Raw genomic sequence first — 22,754 nt, forward strand, 5'->3', positions numbered from 1 at the left:
AAGATTTCAGCAATGGATTTATTTAGTACTATTAACATGAAATTTATTTCTGAGGAAAAGCTAGTTTAAGGATTATAACTGAATCAATTCTATAAAGCACTGGTACAAACTATATTATTCTGATCATTTTGATACTCATGCAGATGTACAGTACAATAATAAGAAGAAAAAAACATCATTCAGTCATCCACTATCCATTCACTCAGTGGTCCTTAGAACATGACAGAGATGGCCTCTCCCATCAGGGTGATGCTGTGATGTTGTACTCTATGGTTTCTATTGCAGTGAATTGATTTCCCTCTCGTGCAAGACGGAAATTAAACATTTCAACAACAACAGCAATTCTGGTACTTGATGGTGACAGCGCAGTTTAGTGACATCATCACCTCAGCTTCACGAGCTAAGCTGGTGGCTCTCAGCTCACAAATTTGCATAAGTGGGCAGCCTCATTTGCATACGGATGCCACACAATTAAAAAAGCCTGTCGGGGAAAAAAGAAAGAAAAAAGAAAGAATCATCGCGGTGACTGGTGCAGTGTCACTGGATTTTTTTTTTTTTTAATTGTACATTTTTTTTATTCACAAGACAATTAAGCGGCTTTTCAGCATGCAGATAAGGCTGTAGGATGACACAAATTTGGAGTGCAGTTTGAGGATCGCAGAGGTATGTAATAATTCCCGACATCTCTGTCCATGGCCAACCTGAACGTGTTGAAAGAGTAGAATCTTTAAAAAAAAAAAAGATGCGATTATGCTCGTCGGAAAACAACTGCATTCCCTACCGACAGCCAACAAAAACAGTTTACATTGCCACTCACATAAGCAACTCCGTTCACAGAGATGCGATTGCACAAATGAAACAACAAAACTACTCAAGATGACGGGCCACAGAAGGCCTAGGCAAGCACCGCACTGCAAAAATACAGCAATCATGTAAAGATGCCCTTCAGATTCTGAACTGTGAACCTCTTTCAGCTTTCAGCACATAGCATGCCATGTGAAAAAATGGTATGCATGGCATAATTGATATCAACTTGAATTATGCTTAAAGTATTTTTACGTATGAAATAGTATACTTCAGGTTTACTTCAACATACTATTTTTTCACATGGGTTATGTGATCATCAGAAATTCATCTCCACCTTTTCACTCAAGTGTTTTTTTTTTTCATAGAACAGAGGTTCTTGCACAATGTTCATGCATGGACTTGTAAAATTTTTTCTTTTTTTTCTATTTGCTTACGTTGATTGTGCTGATCCTTCTGTTTTGGTCATTTCCCTGATTTATACAGGTTTAAATGTAAATAAGGTGCATAATCACGTTGATTGACAGACCAGTTGACGGAAGCCACACGGCCCACAATGTGAGTTCGGAGCTCGCATCAGTAAGGTGTTCACATCTCAGATTCAGCCTCTTGGCTGTGGGCCAATCGGAACAGTCCGCAAAAACCGCCGAACGACACTGGCCCGGCTTCTATTTCCCTCTGTTGGCCTCCTGCAAGCGCTGCTTGTCCCCGTGGAAGCAGAGCCAGAACACGGAGAACAGGTAAAGCGCGAAGCAGGCCAGGAAGTCGTAGTGGTAAGCCGTGAAGAAGAAGAGCGCGCACAGAAGGACGTACAGGAAGGTCCTCCCCAGGTGGCTGGCCCAGAACGCGTCCGCCCAGGAGGACAGGTACGACCCGGCCGCGTTTTCCACCGCCTCGGCGCCGCCATCTCCCGCCGTTTCCGCCGGGGGGAGGCCCGGCTCCTCTGCGGCGTCCCCGTCCTCATTCGGGGACTCGCTGATGGGCGACAGCGCAGTGGGCCGCACCCTCGCCCTGCTCACCGACGGCCTCTTACCGCCAGCGCCGCCGCCGGGCGTGGCCCCGCTGCTCCCGAGCGCCGCGCGGCCCAGCGGCGGCCCGATAGCAGATTTCACGCTCCGCATGTGCAGCTCCATCTCCTCGTCCGTCAGGGAGTCTGTGGAGACGTTGTCCTCCTCCGCCTCCTGATCGGGATCCTCCCCGTCCACGGATCGCTTCCCTTCTTCCTTAAATACCTCCCCCGCTTCCTCCACGTCCCCCTCAGTCTCTCCACCAGCCGCGGCTCTGTCCGTATGGAGAGGAACGTCTTCATCTCCGAGTGCTTCTGCTTTTAGGTCCTTACATGGATCAAGCCCCAGTCCCCTGAAGACCACCCCCACTTCTTCATCAAGATCTTCTCTTTCATTTTCTCTGCCATGGCGCTCATCTTTCCTTTCTATAAAAAACACTTCCCCTTGACCATAAAGATCATCTTTCTTTCCTGCTGATGACTCTGATTTCACCTCATACAGATCTTTACTTGCTGCGGCCCCTTCTCCTGCCTCACGGATACCGTCTCCATTTTCCATTGATAGTGCTTCTTCATCAAGATCTTCATCTTTCAGAGACACCTTACTGTCAGGATCTTTATTTTCCACTGAGAACCTGTCATCGTTAACACCTTCACTTTCAGTTAGGTTTTCACCATAAAGATCTTTGTTTTCCACTGACCTCTGATCTCTGTCAAGTTCTACATCAGTCACTGATGCGTATTTATCTGTTTCCTCTTCCACTGACCTCTCATCATTATCAATATCTTGTTCCACTGATATATCTTTAACAAGCTCTGCATCTTCCACTGACCTCTCATCATTATCAATATCTTGTTCCACTGATATATCTTTAACAAGCTCTGCATCTTCCACTGACCTCTCATCATTATCAATATCTTGTTCCACTGATACATCTTTAACAAGCTCTGCATCTTCCACTGACAATTCTTCATTGTCAAGATTTTTGTTTAGATTGTCACCAGATAGGTCTTCATCTTCCACTGACCCCTCATCATTTTCAACATCTGCATGCTCCGCTGATACATTTTTAACAAGTTCTGCATCTTCCACTGACAATTCTTCATTGTCAAGATCTTCATGCTCCGCTGATACATTTTTAACAAGTTCTGCATCTTCCACTGACAATTCTTCATTGTCAAGATCTTCATTTTCTTTTAGATTGTCACTATAAAGATTTTTATTTTCTACCAATATGTTTTTCTCAAGCTCTTCATCTTCCACAAACACCTCATCATCAACATCTTCAGTTTCCACTGATACATCTTTATTTTCAACAGATATGTTTTTATCAGGTTCTTCATCATCCATCAACACCTCATCATCAATATTTTTAGTTTCCACCAACACATCTTTGATAGGTTCTGCATCTTCTTCTGAAACCTCATCATCGAGATCTTCATTTTTAATGAGGTATTCACCACAAGGACGGTCATTTTCCACCAATACTGCCTCTGCTTTACTGAACTCTTCTTCTTTTTCTGCTGACACCATCTGGCTTTCATCCAGACTTACTTCGTTCTCCATCCACATTCCTTCTGTGCCTCCACCAGTAAAATCAGCTATCTCCTTTTCACTCCCCACGGAAATTTCAGCCATTTTGTCACGATCTCCTTCGTTTCTTCTCGACTCCTCTTCCTTTTTTGTTTGCTTTTCTCTGACCACCTGTCCCTCTCCCTCAGAGAAACTTCCCCCCACCTCACCAAAACCATCTGTAGAGGTCACATGACCTCCCCCAAGTTCATATTGTTTGTCCTCAGTCTCGGTACGTGCTGAAACAGGGAGGAGAGTAAATCCACTGCGGCCTCCTCCCGGAGGTCCCTCTGTAGCATTGGTGTTTGAAAGCGCTAGTGTTGCTATCATAGCCGTTGCATCAATTTTTGTTCCAACCTCCTCTAAGATATGAACCCCCTCTACAGCTTTGTCTGTGAATGAGTGCTCTCTACATTCCTCGTCCTGTATGCCAATTTCAGCTGCATGGGGAACATTGTCACCGGAAACGGCCTCTGCTCCACCTTCAGCTGCTCGGTGAACTCTGCTGTGTGCTGTAATCTCCGCTCCAGCACCGCTGGTTTCCAGGAGAGGCTGTGCGGCGTCTTCTTGGCCATAAACCAGCTGCTCTTGCTTGGGCGCACGTGTATCCGTGCTCAGCGATTTGTCCGGGGCTGACTCTAAAATCTCGCCCGAACGTCCGAGCGGGCGAATGGGCGGGGCGTAAGTGCCGAAGGGAAAGAGAGGCCGAGCGGTTGCCATGACGGTCAAGCGGCTGCAGCTGTCTGCGCCGCCCGTCTGGCCCTCGTCGTCCGAGTCATCAGACGCCGGGCCCCCTGCCCACAGTCCTCTGCTAACGTCCCGGCTGTCCGGCCTGGTCCCGTGGAAGGCCTGGTGATACAGCGGGGCCACAAAGGTCTCAAATTTAAATTTTCCGCCGCCCCTGTCGCTCTGGGGCCAGTGGAGGTCTGAATCCCGGAGGGCGTCTGTTCCGCCCCCGTCTCCGCTGAGCGGGTGGCTGTGCCGTTGATCCCCATCCTTCCCGCCGGTGATGTCATCGTCCAGACTGTCCCGCACGCTGGCGCTGATGTCAGCAGCAGCCTTTGTCTGTGTGCTCGCGTCCCCCTCCCCCGTTTGGGGGCTCCCTCTGCTCTCAGGCCCACTGGCCACGTCTGATAGAGAGACTGCCGATTCCTGTAGAGCATCCAAATCCCAGGTTGCACCCTGGGGGGTATCTGAGCCCCCTGGAGATCCCTGGGGGGTGTCTGAATCCCATAGAGTTCCCTGGAGGGCTGGAGAATCCCAGAATGCACCCTGAGGGGCTGTCAAATCCATAAGTGTTCCCTGGGGGGTGTCTGAATCCCATAGAGTTCCCTGGAGGGCTGGAGAATCCCAGAATGCACCCTGAGGGGCTCCAAAATCCCAGAATGCACCCTGAGGGGCTCCCTCCTCTCTTGCTGTGGCGTACGCACTTGCCCGTCCATCCTCAACGCTCCCAAACGTGTCTGTGGCGCCGCGTGTTCCCACGTCTGAAGATGGGCCGCTGAGGCTGTGGGTGTCCTCACCAGGCCCGGCCAGAGCCGCTCCAGCGTCAGCCGCAAATCTGAGGGGCGGCAGCGGCCCCTCTGTCCCCGCCTGTGGGGGAAACTCATCGTGCGCCTTCGCCCTCCTTCTCTGGCTCCAGTCCCACATCATACAGGCTCCCTCGTGTGGAAGTGCGGAGACCTCTGACGGCAAGCGCCCTGCGTCCGCGTCCGCCTGTCCGTCCGTGTCCCTGTTGTCCTGAGCGGGGGACCCCTCGCGCCCTGCCGCGGCTGCGCGGTGGCTGCGCTCTTGTAACCGCGCCCGACGTGCCGCCCTGCGTCTGCTTCTCCTCGACGGGTTCCGCCCACTCTCCACCTGTCAGTCAACAAGAGCGGGGCGGAGAAAGAATGGGTCAGCCAATGAATTTGTGCATAAGACTCCCTGAATTATTGCTGATGAAATATTTAAAAATAATTGGCAAAATGATAACGAACTGATTTATTTAGATTACTTTGTTCCGTTAATCTCTATTTCTGTTGGTTTATATTGCTCTGATTGATCATGCGGAGATCTTAAGAATGTGTGTAATCACTTGTAAGCCTTTTAATGCACCAGTAACAATCTGCTCAGTTTCTGTTTTGATGAGGAGGCCAAGTGCATTTTCCCCTTTCATGTGAAACCAGCCGAGCTGCTTATTGCTCCAGTCAAAAGGGTTTGTTCTAAACATGGCAGCCAGCCAAACCGCCCCGTGTCTGGTCTCATCACGGTAATCTTCCTCCTCCCTCATAGCACCTCCCTTCTCCCGCTGGCCATTATTTCCCAGCCATTCCGATGCCATCTAATGTAAACTGTTTTCAGAAGACAGCCTTAAAAGGAACACGCTGAACGTTATTCATACTGCACGGTACAAGTGTGCCTTTCAGCCTTGCTGGGTCGGTGATGGAGACACGACATGGTCATGTGGTATTCTAACAGAATGATCCGGTTGGTTCTACAGCTTCTCACAAGCGCATACACAGACAAGGACCTCTGTGGGACCTCAAACGGCTTTGACACTTTTAAGATTGAATCTGAAGCATATTGTATTGCACAGAACTCCAATTTGCTCCACTGCTTGACACCAATACACTGCCAGCACTATGGTAGTCTCTGTTTGTAGTGGGGGAACAAAATCAATCCACGACAACTTCTCTGTAGTTCTTCCGCTTTGTAACATGAGAGCATTCACCTCATTTAGAGAAAGAGATTGTTGTTTAAAAGCAGTGAAACGTCTCCACGGTGCTGGTTCTGTTTAAGGCCAGAAAATGACTGGGGAAACTGGGCAGACAAGGGGCCGGTTCAAGAAGAAAAGCCTTCGCATGAAATCAAAAATGCTGTCAGTAGGATTATGAAAATCCTTGGGGACAGAATACAAAAATAAAATGAAAATAAAACAGGGTTTGGCAGATGATACTCCAGGTCTACCATTTTAGACTTTCACCCACAAGCACGACACAAGCCAGCACTTCCACCTCGTTAGATTCTCTAATGTACATAAAAGTTTTGCATTCAAACTGGATATGCAAATGTTAAAGTGACTTCGAGACATTGAATGACCTGCCAATCAGATTTTACAAAAGAATCACCCAGTGTGACCGTGTGGCCTCTTTTTTGGTCCAATTACCTTTATTGTAATCTATATTTTCAATTACGCACTTCATTGAATCCTCACTTCAAAACAGCACCAAGTGAGAGACTTTTAATCCGGGAAATGCTCTTGTATATTTGTCTGTGTTATAGACTGGAGGCTGTGTGCTGTTTCAGGCCTGAGGAAGACCTCACCGAAGGTTTCTGACAGCTGTCATCCTGAAGCCCATCCGGGTTTGGTGCAGGCTCTTCTGTCTTCTTGCTGACCTCCACTTCCTGTTTACTGAGAGGCACGTCTAGAAAATAAAATTAAATTTGTTGAATGTTTGGATTTGAGAGGTGTCCTCTCTTTACTTGTTATACTTATTTTAAAAGAAGCACGTACCTGTAGCTTCAGCAGAAATCACTGGCGTGTTTGCTTCTGTGGACTTTTCTTTACTGTAGATGAACAGCACAAATATCACAGTAATTCCACTGTAGATTTTATACATTTTGGATGCAGAAAGATGTTTCACTGTAAAGATATTTAACTGTAAAAGTGTGGGTGAGGATGTGAGCAGGCGACTGCCGGTATCTCTGGTGCAGCAGGTGGCCTCACCTGTTGTACTTCAGACAGCTCCTCTTGCTCCTGAAGCTGGTGTCCTCACACTGCCTCCCCTTCCCATCTCTGCACCCCCGCTGCTGACAGAGCAGCACGTAATTCATCCCGCTGTTGTTCGCCCAGAACGTTCCGAGGGGCGTCTCGTATCTGAGGCAGAACTCCACCCGCACCCCTTCCGGCGGGACGGGGGGCGAGAGCTCCAGGCTGAAGGCGAAGCGGTCGGTCTCGCCGTCGCTGGACCCGGGGATGAAGCTGGCGGGCAGGTCGAAGTGGGTGCCCCAGCCGTCCAGGGTGGTGCGGACGCGCACCCTCTTGTCGTAGCTCAGGTTCAGGACCCGCACCGTGCCCCGCAGGGTGGTCGTCCCGGGCAACAGCTCCACGCACTCCAGCTCGCAGCGCTGCGCCTGCAGCTTGGCCAGGAGCTCGGCGGCCGAGGCCGGCACGGAGAACTGCGAGCACAGGAAGTACTCCTCCGGGTCGGGCCCGCTCGGCTCTGCGGCGGCGGCCGCGTCGTCATCGTCGTCGGCGGCAACAGACGCCGCGGATACCGCCCTGCTGCTGAACTCTTTGACCGACACCAGGTCCAGGCCGAAGGCGTCGGCGAAGGACACCCTCCTGGCCCTGGAGGCCGGGGTCTCGGGTTCGGGTTCGGAGTCGCCGGAGGACGCGGCGCCCCCTCGCTCACGCTCTTCCTCCCCCTCCTCTTCCTCCTCCCGGGCCCCGCCGTGCCGTCCCTCTCCCGCGGGCTCCATCGGGCTGTTCTGCCTTCGCTCGCCGCTCTGCCCCGCCGCTCTCGGCGGCTGAAACCCAACCCGCCGTGACCTCACGCGCGGAGTCCCGTTACATTTGACATTGTGGAGAACTCGCGCCTAAAAATAGTTTCCGTAGCTTGCAAACCCGCGCTAGACTGGCCTCCCCAGTAACACTAAATACATGTTTGTATATATTCTGAAAGCAAAGTAAAGCAAAAAATGTCCATATTCATATTTTATAACATGCGTACATCAATATTTGTGTAGATAGAAATTATTAAAACTAGAAGGCAATTGTTTTTACATGTGAGAAGAATTAACAAAAAAGTCCCGAAATTATTCTGTTATTTAATGTATTAACTTTCATGTAAAACAGCCAAAACAGACAGAAAAACGGGTACAACATTCCCAATTCATAACATTGTTATTGTGAACACACATATGGTCCCTTAACAGTCCTGTTTCCTGGTTGCAGTCGACCATGTGACTGCAGGTTACTTTAAAGGTGAAGTAGGCTGGCTTTAGTGTTAAGCAAACACTGTATGCATTTAAGCAACAGTTCGAAGTTCAACAGTATTACAGGCCATTCAAACACGCAGTAGAACATTTTATCTGAGCTAAAAGACTATGTCAATAGATGATATTTAATGGTGGTGACAGCAATTAGCATTTTACAGCTCACCTAGTCATATTTACCTCCAGAAGTTCTATAAAGTATTTTTCGACTATAAAACGTCAAAACTGTGTAAAAGTGAGCTTTTGGCACCATCTACTGGTGATAAAGGGAACCTCTCCGCCATTTCCTCTCACACCTGTTTCAAGTCACAGGCTATCTGTATTCCACGGTTACGCATAAAATCTCGCGGCACAAAGTTCTGCTTCCTCGTGCAAGCATTCAGGACTGATCAGAGACCAGACATTTACAGCAGCAAAAAAAAAAAGAGAGAAAAAGTTACTGCCAGGCTGTGAGAAGTAGTTGTGGAATGTGATTTACTCAGATCCAAAATCATATCTACTTGGAACTGAACATGTAATATCTTCAAATCAACTGTATTTTAGTAAATATACAAAGATACTTTACCCCCTAAGATGGAAAAGCTGACACCTTTGCAGTTTTACACTATTTATTTATTTTATTTATTTCTTTTTTTAATTCCAGCCCTCCTTGTCTCTCAGATTGGAATGCCCAATTCTATTCACTGGATATGCTCATCCGGCGGAGTGCATGTGGGCGCGTACGCGGGCGCACAATGTCAAACCGCCGCCTGTGAACCCGCCGAGCGCAGGACGACCGTCGGAGACCGAACAGTCGATCAGCAGACTGAATCCGTCGCTGGATCTGGTGCACTGCCACAGTTCAGATTTAATACCAGACCCTCTGAGACCCACCAACATGCTGTAAGCAATAGTATAGCTTCACAGGATCAGTCACCGGCAGTCCCTTGCAAAAAAACGAATAAGAAAGTGAAGACCGACCACTTTTTAATTGTCACAAAAAAATAATAATATAACATATCTGGTAAGCATGTTGTGTTTAATCTGTTGTATTGAAAGGTACATCTTGGCTAGGCATAAATAAAAAATAATTATAAATAGAATTCAGCCTACACTATCATAATATATATCTGTTATTGGAAATCAATTGATAATTAATTATAACTTATTGAATCCAAGTCGCTCCTTCGTGTGAATTGTTTGACTGTAATTTTTGCCAGTGAGATACATTTCCAGAAATATATCTTATTTGCACAAAGCAGAAAGATCACAAAAGCTGGAATCACATTTGAATTCAGTAAACAAAAAAAAATAATGTTTTGAAAACTACCACAAGATGGCAGTGTAATACCGTTATTGGTCACATTCTTGTTCCAAATCGGAAACTTGACTTGATGAACGGTGCCCCTTCTCGTCTTTGTAGAAGCCAAAGTTGGAATATGCATATTATTTAACTTCAGCTCAGAATACAGTCATACTTTGTCTGAAACCTTGTAGAGTTACTCTAATATAAAAGCGAAACAAATATAGCAATAATTTGTTTTAAAATGTTTATACATTATAAGCGAAATTATTAAGAGACCGTTTGTGCTGTATTATTAAGAGACATTCTATTTTTTTGTGCTGATCGTGCACATGCTTAAGTACCCGAATTCTGAATACGTATAAATTAAATGCGAAACATTTTAGAAAGCTACTTTAAATATACATTTTCACTTTATTCATTTAATTATCAATTCGAGATTTAAATCCATTTAATAAATAAAAAATTAGTTAAAAAAGGTTGCATAAGGATTTTTCAGTTAATTTTGTTAAATTACATTTAATTGACCCAAACCCTTAAGTATATATTTCATTCTTTAAAAAAACAAAACTTTATTATAAAATTCTGCAGATGTTACAGTCATATCAATAATGTAAGAGCTATAAAATACAACGCGCATGGGATGACAATAGCAACGCCAGGGGAAATATACAGAAGTCGACACATAAAATATATTCTTTTCATTCTTTTTGTTTAGACTCAATTGACGTACACTTCCGCAAAACAACGAAGGAACACAAACCAAATTAAAACAAACAAACAAAAACCTAACTAAATTTTAAGGCCAAACAAAAGCAAACCCAAACTCAGGCCAAACAAATACGCATAAATAAAACCGAACTCTAAAGCCAGCAAAACAAAGCTTTTCGGTTAATTTTGAAAATAAAAGCAGTATGCAGACTTGCGTAATAAACATAGTTCCCGTTTTTAAACACCAGCTACTTCCACATATAGCCTGTCCTCTGTCATCACTTTTACAATAAAACTACATATTGCAAACACAAATAGTAAACCGCAGAATATTTAACATGAACCAGTTTTAATGAATAGGCTTACTGGTGAAATTAAATAGCCCACAACTCATTTCACATCGGGATGAAAAATACATTTTTCGTCCAGTCGGAAACGTGTGTCCTTCAGGTGAACTTTAATCTTTTGAACCACTAGCCTATACACTATTATGGTCAGCGACTAGAGGAAGATAATGTGGGGGAGTGGTCGTTGCCGTTTCCGAATTTGTCTCATTTCATAACCGAGCGAGGCTTCCCCGCCCTTAAATGGATGTATCCTACGCATAATAGCACAATCTTAATGTAATTTCAGTAATTTAGTGCGTTTGCCCCGCTCTAGGTGAGTTTACCGCTCGTCTAAATTGTGGTCTGAACTCCAAGTTTAAGGTTAGGTCGTAGCAATTGTGAACCTGTTGTTTTGTATTTGTTATAGGCTAATACGGAGAATAATCGGCTTCTTGTTCGACCTGCATTTTAAATCCATCAAACATCGTGGCACGATTTTGGAATAAATTGTGCTGAAACGACAGAAATAAATTAGGATATTTTGTATTTTTTCCCCCCCGGTCACTCGTTTCAAGACCTGTTACAAACTTCAGGTCATCGTTTGGGGCATCTGCACGTTTTCTCAAGCAGTTTTCTACTCCTCTCCGGATGCCTCGTTACGTTATAACTTCTGCTGAGAAAACTAAACACAACGTGACTTCGAAAACCTGTTTATGGGCAACAACGTGCGTGCATAGCCTGATATAAGACATAAAGTGTCGCAATCCGGCATTTTGTGCCGATTTCACTTCCAGCGTTTTATCCCAATGGCAATGCGTGACCTACTAATATCAGTAAATAGTTTTACTTATTTTAGTGACAATGGTTCCGTTATCGCACTTTACCTTGTGCGTTTCCTCTTTTGATGGTAGGATACGTGGGCTGCCTATGTTTTAAGGAACCTGCGCCCAAGTGCTTATTCTTAACAAAACAAAGGGCAGATAGCTTATTTTCAAATGATAGGGTGGAACGTTTTACTTTGATAAAGGCGCTCACATTTTACTTTATGAATAGCCTATGTTCTCCTGTAGCAATTATTGTGGGTTACTTAGCAATTATATGTTGTAATTCATTAATTGTGGGCACATATTGTACGCTCGACTTCTTTGTCGGGGAAATATCTAAGGATAGCCTTCTATTCGCGTTTTACAGGAACGCTAATGAGTAGGAGCTTGAATATTGTTACTGTAACCTCTAGCCTGTTTTGGTCTTTTTGGAAATTAGGCTAATTCTACTTGTAAGCTGTTTTCACAGTGCCAACCTGTCGGAATGACTAAGAAATAATTTCTGTCTGCCCTTCAAAATGCTCCACTGATGTCAACCCCAGCCCATAATCATGAGGGGAACGTCATACTGACAGTACGTTTTACGGAGAAAAAAATAAATAAATAACCAACTTCGGACTTTTTGTTTACATAGCAGGTGGACGTGACGTCACAACGAGTCTTGCTACTCCAAAAAATAACAATGTCCAGCTCCGCGAGTCTGCGTCCCCCGGGGCTGTATTCTAATAAGATAGTCCCAAATACTTAGTTTGAATACATTTTGATGTGTTGAATTCAAATGCGAAAACATGGTAAATAATCGAGCTGTCAGTCATTTGAGAAGAATCCAACTGGACTCGGAGTATTTCCTTCTTTTGCATGATAACAACAGCAACAGTGGCTCGAGAGGAGAGCGCGAGACAACGCGTGCATCCCCGAGCGCAGCGCCTGCGGAGGAATATCCAAGTTGTTATTTATTCTTCGGCTTGTTGTTCATGTTCTATTTTATGATTAACCCTCAGTCTCACGTGTGACGCTTTTGTAACGTTGAAAGTCACGATAACTTATTCCTACAACAGGAGTCTTGTTTTCGTTAAGGAAACGAGCTTGCTTTCGGTAAGTGTGCTCTTCGGTGTTTATTCATTTCACTTTTCTGATTATCAATACGTTGCCAGCTATCAAACTTCACTTGCTGGTTAGGGTTTTCGTACCACGATACCACTGTAGCGTAGGCTACTAGGTGATTAACGAGGTAGTTGTGTCGTATTGGTTTTGTTTTGAATACAATGTGGTGAATGTTTGCTAAGTTTGCAAAAGCGTTCTTTTTAAACAGCCCTTGAAAAGTAGAGTTAGTAAGCAAACATGCGGCTGTATAACAACAAGCAGCTGTTTGTCCCTGGGTGCTTGTTCCACATGTTTGTCTTCTAAGAGATAGCTAGCTCGTTACATTGTTGCTAGCCCGTGAAACATCACGTAATTAATGGAAAACATTAAACACAAAGTTTCCATTCCGTTTGCTCGAAAACAGAGTGAATTGACTAGTGAACGAAACTAACAGCCAGATCATCGGATAGCCTACACTTGTTAACAAATGTAGGCTGCAGATTTTCAAAAGCACACGTACGGTAATTTGCGCAAATGCGGCTTCAGAGTGTGGCACACGTTTCTCAGTTTTGTAAGTTAATTAGAAGCTGGAGAAGTTAAACCTACAAGGTAAAGTATCCAGTGTTAATTTTACTCTCACCGCGTTAATTCAACTCTTAACTGATAACATTTGGTCCCGTATTCCAGAATGTGTGCAAATGTTATCTGTTAAAAGTTGAATTAACACTGTTAGGGTTTAATTAACACTGGACATTTTTACTGTGTACGAAGTCTGGTATGTGCAGTTACGTATCTCACAAGTAAAGCGAAGTCCAGTTTTTAAATAGCCAATCAGCCTTTGCTGAAGGCAAGCTATTAAACATTACTTGTTGCAAAATGTTAATTTGCATACTTAAAAGCATGTCACATTAAATGATTTTTAAAATTAGTTTTGGAACGTTGATATTTTTCTTTACCATCACTACTACAGCTTATTACACTTGAGGTTTGAAATACATTTTGATAAACAAAGCAAACAGTTACTGGGAGAATTTAATCTAAATAAAATTTTAAATGACCTACAGAAGTATCACAAAATAGAAAGGTGGAGATCTATTGCACTTTTTTGTAGGAGAGAAAATCTTAACATAAAACATAAGTGCAAAACACTGTTCTGTTTAAAAAAAAAAAAAAAAAAAATACACAGACATACACACTTTCATACAACTTCAGGTTGTTCAAAAGCATTATTTATATAGGAGAAATCCATCCGAGCAGTAAATTCAGTTTCAATGTTTTACTCCGATCATATGTTAATATCTTTATTAACATTGCACTGGAATTACAGTAGCCTAAATACTTATATAAAGTGTCACTACTTCCCAAGTATATGCTATTTATATCAAATACACATGATGACATATTAATATCTAATTATGATGTTCTGGCAGATTTGTAATGTGATCTAAATTTATCAAATGCATAATTATGTATGTTGACATATTGATTTGGTGATTTTGTTTCAAAGTAATTAACACATGACACTGTGAGACCATTTTTGGATTTTGTATAGATTTTAAAGATTTTTTTATTGGGCTGACATTTGTGAAATTCTGTTCTTGTTTCGACATTACATGGATATAAGCAAACAGCAGTGGTTATGACCAATTGTTGGTGATGATGGTAATTGTAATGGCATTATTACCAGAAGTAATAATAGCATAATTATTTAATACTCTGAAGTGTAATAAACATCTTACAGTTATCTAATGATGCTATGGCATTTTAATGTTCTTAGCATTTTAAGAACAGTTACCTTGGTCGTTGTTAAATGTAACCTTTGCAGTGTTTAATCCTAAATGCACGGTCTATGTTACATTGAGGAGAGCAGTAAAGCAAATTTTATGGCTTTTAGTGTTTGCCTGCTTTCCTGGGCTGGTCTCTCGGTCATAATCAGGTATCACCTTTATAATTACCTGGGCTAGCAGGTTGTTCTGCACTAGTTGTTTGAAGTGCACGCATGTTTGACTGCGTTCAAGCACACTTCACTTTGACAGATGCAGATGAGAAACGGATTTAGCAGCACTAAATTTTGTCCTGATGTTAGGCCTTTACTGTATTGGATCCGACCAGGTGGTTTTGGCCATAGAGCCACGGAGCGAACTCGCGTTGTTGCCGTTGACCTTGGACGGGCTACAGGAGTGTTCAGTTTAGTTTAGTTTTGACAAATCACCCACCTTGCTTCTCCTTTGGATACTTGGCTATAGCACTTGTTCACACGCATCGGTTTTAGAATTTAACTGTTGAGTGTCACTGTTGACTGTTGTCCGCGTCGGTGTCAGTATATAAATAAAACGTTCTTTTAAATGTAAATCCGCGTAATTAAATGTCAAAAAATGTAATCAAATCCACCTAAATGCCATTATTCTCTTAATCAAAACTTTAGAGTTTTTATAATTTGAGCAAGGATTATAGGGTATTATCATGAATAATACCTGTTTATTTCTTCTCAACCCAGAAAGAGAAAGAAGGGGATATTAATTGTAAATGTGCTAGAGGAGTCTAAATCTCTCCCCAATCTCTGGACTTTTATGATTAGGTGATGTTGTAACTGGGTCCGCTCCACTGTGTGTTTGTGTTCTAATGAAAGTTCCTGTGATTGACTCTGGTCTGTTCCTTTTCCCTGTACAAATTATCTTCATCACTGCTCAACTCTAAAGCAAACGGCTTCTTCTCCTTCTTCCAGCGAACTCTAGACCCCCTCTGTGTTTTTCTTTTTGACGTTACCTATCCCCCCCAACACTTTTTGTGTGTGAAATAGATTGCCTGCTCCTCTGGAAGATTTGTTTTCAGTGTTATTGGAAGACAGAGCAGGAGACGCAAAAAATCTGCCGTACTGGTCTCCTGCATATGTCAAAACAGCGAGCCCTGTGCAGCCAGCCAGGGCCTAATGCATGGCCTCCAAGCGCCAGTAACGCGCTGCGCCTAAGCCTAATGCTAATTAAAGTGGAAATGTTGCCGTTTTTATCACCGCGAACTTCATAGAAATGTTTCCATGACAACCTCCATGCTAGTTAAGGCAATCGGAGGTGATCAACAGTTTAGAATCGTTTTTTTCCCTTCTTCCTCTGGCGAGGATGGAATTCGTGCTGACAGGTTCGGCCCTTAATGGAACACGAACCACCACGTGAAGGTATTTGTTTACAAGATCATATGCCGGTAGCTGTCGGCCCAGGACATATTGACTTATTGTGATAAAAGGCCGCATTAGCCTGTGGGCCTCAGACGATCCTGCACTTTTAATGATCTGCGTCAGTGTGCCTCTGCTTGGTGGGCTTCAGTTCATTGTGAATCTGGAGTTCTTAGATCTTTGCACGCTAAGCTACCCGATTTGGGTTACTTCTTAGCCTTGGTGCTTTTTTGAGAAATGTTTTTGACTTGTTTTGGTCTGGGATGGATACTCGGTGAGGTCAGTGGGCTCCGCTCAGGGTAGTTTTGTATGCGTGCGAGCTTTGGTGCAGTGACTGCTCCAGCTAGCACCAGTTGATGGACTGTACCGAAGGCTTTCACAAGACGCAAAGAGGCCGACACAGAAACGATGCGCACTAAAACACTAAAATACTTCCTTCTGCAGCAAGATACATCTTGTCCTTGTATTGCCAACATTTTGTGGCAAAAGCATACGGTTGTGCTCGTGTATCATTTACTGTTTGCCGATTAGTTTTTGTTTGGTATAAATGTGACCAAATGTATTACGAGGATGTCAGGTGTGGAGCTGGCTCTGTCACCTTGGCCATCGTGGGATTCCCGCATCTGTATTAGCCTGTCAGAGACAGCTGAGATTGGTGGAACACCATGTTGTTTTTTTGCTTGTTTGTTTTTAACACCTTACTGGAATAATTTAAGGTGCAGAACTGACAGTGACGTGATTTGAGTGTTTGTCAAGCGTTGTCCTGGGAAAATACACAACACACTTACTTCTCAACAACAAGACTAAAATGCAGAGCCATGACTCATACTGATGTGCACCTGAGCACACCTGAGCACTCCTGGGCACACCTGACACACCCTTCCAGTTTATGCAGTTATCTTCCTTTCCAAAAGCATCTGTAGGAACTGAGGCATCGCCTGTATAGATGATGTTCTGTGCATGTTTCTGACACTACCCAAAACCTGTGTCCTATTAAAGCTGCATGTATTACCGACACATCAGTTTAGATGAGTCTTTATCGCCCACTGCTGCGGAGATGTGTGTCTGACCTCAGCAGGGGGACATACAGTCAACACGCAGATAACAGCGCCTAATTCAGGATAATACATCTGTAAAATACACTGCATCTCAGCCATCCACGTGAGCAGCAGAGCAGAGGCGTTTCCCGCTGGGGAAATTAAACCATGTGACCAGCTGGGCTGCACCACTGGGACTTCACCCTTAGCTTCTGCAGTTGGGACGGTGCTGCTTATGGCTTATAATATTAGTAATCATTACCTCAAATCTGCAGTTTTCTCAACGTGCATATATTTGATTCAAAACCTGAGACACTCTAAGCATTCCAAGGAAATTTTGTTTTGATGCACGTGCATTCCGTTGCACATTCTAAAAGCACAGCTGTGCTGGGGGAAAAAAACTGCCCGTACAGGTGTGATGGAAGCAGCTGGTATTTCAGCTCCGCTCCCCGATGGTGCTTCATTTCAGTTTGTTCATGTGTGTGATTGGGCTCTGCGCAGGTACTGCGTGAGACACTCGCTATTTAAAGGTGCAGCCGTTTGACGTTCAGCGCTCTCGGAAGTAGCCTGCTGTACGCGTGCGTCCAACATTTCTGGAGCGAGTCTAAAATGACACTTTGCGCTGAATTAAATGGTTTTTTTTGGAGGAGAGACGGGAGGTACAGGCTTAATTCCACAAATGACCCTGCGAGACACGTGGGGTGTGTGACTCGGTGTCCGCAGCACAGATCTCTGGGAAACGCTGTTTTTATTTAAGTGGGATTATCCTGTTGTTGCCCTGTAATGTAATCCTGACACGGTGAGAGGCTGTGATTGAGTGCTGCCTGGCAGCAAGGACACTCAGCTGTGGCTTGAAGGGAGAAGACCGATGTAAAGAAACACCCTTTAAAAGCAGCCAAAGAGTGTAAAGGCCTTAAACTGAAATTATACATCTTGTACATGCTTTAAAAAAATCAGTTCGTAATTCATTTCCGACCTCTTAAGGCCCAGTTGAGAGCAATGATTGGTGTCATGACGAACCTGTGAAACTGGCCCCCTGTGATTGGACGAGTGCTGTCACCTGACCGTCTGAGATGGCTAGTTTAACACTGCTGCAGCTCCTCTCTGCAGCATTCTAAAGCAGTTTCTTCGTGTGGTGAATCTTTGGTCTGGTCTGGGGTTCAGGGTATATAAAGACGTTGTATGGCTTGCTTGGTAAAGGCTCTCGCAAGAGATGGAAGTGTTGGATTCACCTCCCTGATGTTTTAAGTGCATTTTCACCCAAAACCTGGGCACAGTTATGTCTTTCCTGTTTCTACATGTCATGGTGATCCAGGGCTTAACTCCGTCTCCATCAAAGGAAAAGTAATTAATGGGAATGTATTTTTCAGAATGTAATTAACTGAACAAGAAATGACAGTGACCTTTTGTTGCAGATGTAGGAAATAATTGGTTATGAAACTGAATAACTCTACAGATCTCTGCCGTGTTCCATGTTCTAGGTACAAACTCTGAGCAGGCAGTCTGGGTCAAAGGTCAGGGGGTTTGCCTTCATGCCCCTGCTTTAAGGCTTCAGCGTGTCTAAAACGCATGCAGGAGCCAGGGGAACACGGTGGCGTGATTTTAGATCAAAGTGAAGTGCGACCTGTAAATATGATGCCCTGTGCAGTGTTTGCGGCGTGTGAGGAGTGTGAATTAGCTGCCCACACACAGCTCTGTGTTCAGCGTTTCTGCAACAGCCTCTTAGCCAGCTTCGTAAGCCCCTCTTTTTGGTTTCCCGCACACGGTGCGACCTCGCCTTCATTTCGGCTAAACGAGGTAGCAGTGTGTATAGAGGCCTACGTTCCAGGGCATCGCAGACTGGCTGTGTGCTCGCACCTCTCTGATGAACTGATTCGGTCGGCCTGCTCGAGGAGTCCACAGTCCCACATGACGGACCCCAGAAGAGAGTGATTTGTTTGAAACCTGCATAAACGCAAGCCCCCAGAAAGATTCTCCGCTCTCTCGCAGGGGTCTGCTGCGTGACCCGACTGTCGTCTCGAACGGGCTCCGAAAAAAGCATTTCAGGAGAGAGGGGCGGAGAGAAAGAGAGAGAGAGAGCTTTCTTCTACCCGCACCAACACAGTCATTTTAATCATAAATGTATGCAAGTCTTCATAAATTGTTTTTTTTTTCCTGAGTGAAGAAGAGGTGCAATGATAAATAAACAGCCTGTGAATTTCAACTCAAGATTCAGTTTTTCTAAACGTAACTTTCTAAATGAATTTGGCTTGGAGCTCATTGTCTTCCGGAGGGGAGGCTGGCATTCCACGTTCACCGGCCTTTGTCTGCGCCTTTCAGTTCAGTGCTTTAACATCTCGCACATGAACTCGCTTCAAAAAAGTAAATCACTGCGACCTTCAGATGAATTTGAAAAATGTCCTTTTTTTTTTTTTTTTTTTTTTTTGAAGCCTTTATAATCTGATAAAAGAATGATCTCTTCATTTGCCTCCTCACTCAAACTCTTTGGCGACTGGAAGTGTCTCTTGAGATTTTCTGACCAAGGGCAGAATCGTACCGACCACCCTATAGCCTGTTTTACCTTGTGAAATGTTCTACAAAAAAAACAAACAAAAATTGGTCTGCTTATCCAAGTTTTGTTTAAAAACATAATTCCACAGATACTGACCATCATTTTGCAGGTAGAATATTTGAGAGCAGAGAAACTGAACAGTGTTATTTATGTTGTACCCACTTGGGGGTAGAGTATAGGGGTGGGGGGTTGATAGTAACATCCTTTGACGGACACATTAGGCTGCAGAAAGAGAATCTCACTGGAGGGGGAGGGGTGGGGGAGTACAGTGGCAGCGTCTTCCAGCATCCCCCCCCCCCCAGCGTGCCACTGCACCCACAGACAGTGCCGCGCTGTTCCCTGGTTACCTGTGATGGGGGGTGGGGCCCGTCCCGTGCGGTTTGGGAGGGTGGGGCGCAAAGGGAGGGGCGTGGGAATGCTGGGGCGCAGTAGAGGAATGAGTCAGAGTGAAGGTGTTGATGGAGACGGTTGATTTGGGAGGCGGCTGAGGGCAGTGGGGGTAAACAGCTGTGGCACACACACAAACACGCACGCACACCACACTCACACACACCTACCACACTCTCTCTCACACACACACACACACACACACACACACACGCCTAACACTCTGCTCTCTCTCACACACACACACACCTACCACACTCTCTCACACACACACACACACACACACACACACACACACACACACACACACACACGCCTACCACACTCTCTCTCTCTCTCACACACACACACACACACACCTACCACACTCTCTCTCACACACACACACACACACACACACCTACCACACTCTCTCTCACACACACACACACACACACACACACACACACCTACCACACACACACACACACACACACACCACACTCACAGCCAGTTACCGCCATGTGCGGCCCCCACCTGCTTGACATGGCCCTGGCCTTCTGTGAACCGGAGACATGTTGCAAGGACATGAGCATCGACTGATCGAGACTCAAGACTCATCAGCTTGATCGAGTCCCGAATGTTTAAAATGGCGTTAAATCACGGCGTGTAAAATCTGGCAGATTCAGAGGTAGAAATACCGTAGAAAAGCAAGCATACGAAGTGCTGGAGCTCTTATGGAAATGAGCTGGATCCAGGGATTGTCTGACTCACTGTTTTGACTGAGCAGCTTATCAGTGGCTACAAACCGCATGCAAATAGCCTCCTGTGCGGATCGCCCTAGGAGCTGATACTGATGGCTACAGCAGGCCAAAGCTGTAAATCCTCAACATCTACCGCTTATCGCAGAGCTGGCTCAATTGCATTTAGCATTCACAAGGGTTCTGGGGCCCGTGCGAAGATGCTGTTACCATGTTTTCAAGCACCACCCGAAGTGAGCTTATCGAACCAATGCTGTCTGTGTCTTATCGTGAGGCCATCCAAAATGTCTGATGCAGTAGACATTACTATACTTGTTTGTTTCTCTGATTAAGTGTTCAGGCTGTAAGGGGTGATGGACTGTTGATCTTAACACCAGCTTGGGGAGATATGTATTGAAACGTTGGTTTTTGACATGTATTGTCTGCTTCAGAGGCTGGTCTGTGCAGATGTAAATTTCCCTCCTTAAACGTGCAGAAGAACGTGCCTTTTTACCCCTAACGCTGGTATCTCGCTGGTTGTGCACCTTCTTAAATTAATTTCAGGTACTGGTCTTTGGAATTGGAATTGATGTTTGATGATCTTTGTTGTCGCCTCTTTGGGTGGTCAGGACTGGGGGATTGGCTGGTTATGGTTTGACTTGAATTCAGACATTACGAGTAACAGCTCTTGGCAGCAGTGCATTGTGGGCCGGGGGGGGTTCCGTACAAAGTCCCGAGAGCGCATTCCACGCAGTCGTCAGTTGCCCGACAGGGTGATTTGAATTCTGGGAAGGATCTGTGGAACAGCCCGGCCCGTTGTGGGGGGGGGTGTTTCTGCGCGCTGTGGATTCACCCCAGGTGATGTCAGGTGTGACAGTGTGGCAGAACCCACCAATCACAAGCCACCGTGGCGCTGACACATCCAGGAGAGAAGAGCAGGGAGAGGCAGCTCTACTGACACCTGAGGAATGGGGGGAAAGGGAGCGTTATGTAAAAGTAATGATTAGTACCTGCCTGTACGGTATCTGTGGCTGAGATTTCCCACTGTTGTTATTGGTCAGTTAATTATTATTCACTGTGCAACATTTCTTCACACCAGCACTAATAATGGTTAAGAAAAACATGTTTATGCACAAAGACTTTGCAGTAATTTTTTACACATTTTGTCTTGTTTATCTCCTCCAACACCTAACGTGTAAGACTGAACTTGTCCTTGTAATTGCAACGTCTTATTATAAAATGTCACGCAAATTATGCGCACAAGTGTGTGTTGCTTAAGGGCACATTTGTTTTGGGAAATGCAGTCGACAGCAGTTGCAGAAGAATCGGTTTTACTGGTGAAAGTAAATGGTGCTAATGCACCCTTCATTTACGGAGCACTGATCATTTTGTTTTTGTTTTGTTCATAGATTCGTCCATTTTGGTTTGCTGGCAGCGCGGAGAGGACAGGAGAGTTTCTGGGTGAGTGCGTCTGTAACACAGTTACGTTTCTGAGATCTGTGAGCGGATGACCTGAGAGGCAGCCTGCATGGACTGGAGGGGCTCTCTCAGGTATCAGATGAAAGATTTTATTTTATTTTTTAAAAGGAGAGCAGACAGTTCGCTGCTCTTTCATGTATTTTTTTTTGCTTTATTCAGACTGGAAGAAAGTAGCAAGGATAACAGGTAGAGATCACAGCTCTGGAAAACAAATCCTTGGCTGATAAATCCTATCCTGTTATTTAAATGTTAATGTTATCATTGTTATGCTGCGGCAGGGATGATTTTAATCAGACTTTAGTTTTGCATGTGAACCTTATTATTATTACTTTTTTGGGTGTTCTGTGATCATTTATATGGTCACCCTGCACCACTTACACTAAGTGCTTGTTGCGTGGACTTCTGGCTTTTGAGACTCACACGCACACACACACACACACACACACACACACACTCTGCTTCGCTACATCTCCTTCATATTGTGCTGCTGTGGAGGGAAGCCAGGGGTGCTCTGGAACGGAAAGAAAAAGTAGCGATGCAAAGTTTTCACAAACTCAAGACCAACTCATGAATGCCCAGCTACTGATCTCAGCGTTGCTTAAAATACGGCTCACAGCGGAAGGAAAAGGAAACGTCAACAGACTACAGCCGAATGGAGGCTTGCCACCGGCCGTCAGGGACACTTCTGCAGATGCTCCTGTAGCTGCCTGTCAGCATCAGAGCTCCAGAGGTAGAGATGGCGATGGTGATGGCTAAGACGGACGGTGGCTCTGCTGGTGCACTAAGGAAGAGCCGAGTCATTTGAGCAAGGAGGCCGTACGGACTG

At 44.9% G+C, this 22,754-nt stretch overlaps 2 protein-coding genes across 9 annotated transcripts in view; one reads left to right on the top strand and one right to left on the bottom strand.

Annotated features, from left to right (window-relative positions):
- LOC135245829 (uncharacterized) lies at nt 1-7,862 on the bottom strand. 2 transcript variants are annotated; one of them, XR_010327413.1, is made up of 5 exons: nt 7,090-7,862; nt 6,877-6,929; nt 6,687-6,787; nt 1,242-5,240; nt 1-725 (listed from the first exon to the last, which is right to left on the bottom strand). XR_010327413.1 is itself a non-coding variant. In XM_064319139.1 (4 exons), the coding sequence occupies exons 1-4, from the start codon at nt 7,842-7,844 to the stop codon at nt 1,473-1,475; spliced, it is 4,677 nt and encodes a 1,558-aa protein (XP_064175209.1). In that variant the 5' UTR covers nt 7,845-7,862; the 3' UTR covers nt 1-1,472. The 2 variants fall into 2 exon arrangements, 1 of the variants encoding a protein (XP_064175209.1); XM_064319139.1 differs by having other exon boundaries at nt 1-5,240.
- Nucleotides 7,863-12,206: 4,344 nt separating this feature from the next.
- LOC135245458 (forkhead box protein P2-like) overlaps nt 12,207-22,754 on the top strand; it is a 118,951-nt gene continuing 108,403 nt past the window's right edge. For 3 of the 7 annotated variants that reach the window (XM_064318494.1, XM_064318493.1, XM_064318495.1), the window contains exons 1-2: nt 12,207-12,598; nt 21,859-21,910. The gene's annotated coding sequence lies outside the window, so the exon portion shown is untranslated. The remainder of the gene's footprint in view (nt 12,599-21,858; nt 21,911-22,754) is intronic. The other 4 variants (XM_064318497.1, XM_064318496.1, XM_064318492.1 and 1 more) reach the window with 3 other exon arrangements.

The sequence above is a fragment of the Anguilla rostrata genome, chromosome 19, assembly GCF_018555375.3.
Source record: "Anguilla rostrata isolate EN2019 chromosome 19, ASM1855537v3, whole genome shotgun sequence".
Taxonomy (NCBI): domain Eukaryota; kingdom Metazoa; phylum Chordata; class Actinopteri; order Anguilliformes; family Anguillidae; genus Anguilla; species Anguilla rostrata.

Bases quoted from the DNA above. Each gene is read 5' to 3' on its own strand.
- LOC135245829 (XM_064319139.1), bottom strand. From the start codon at position 7,844: ATGGAGCCCGCGGGAGAGGGACGGCACGGCGGGGCCCGGGAGGAGGAA. The intron at 6,930-7,089 runs GTGAGGCCACCT...GTTCATCTACAG, and splicing joins AGCTGTCTGAAGTACAACAG to TAAAGAAAAGTCCACAGAAG. The intron at 5,241-6,686 runs GTGAGGTCTTCC...GTTGACTGACAG, and splicing joins ACAGCTGTCAGAAACCTTCG to GTGGAGAGTGGGCGGAACCC.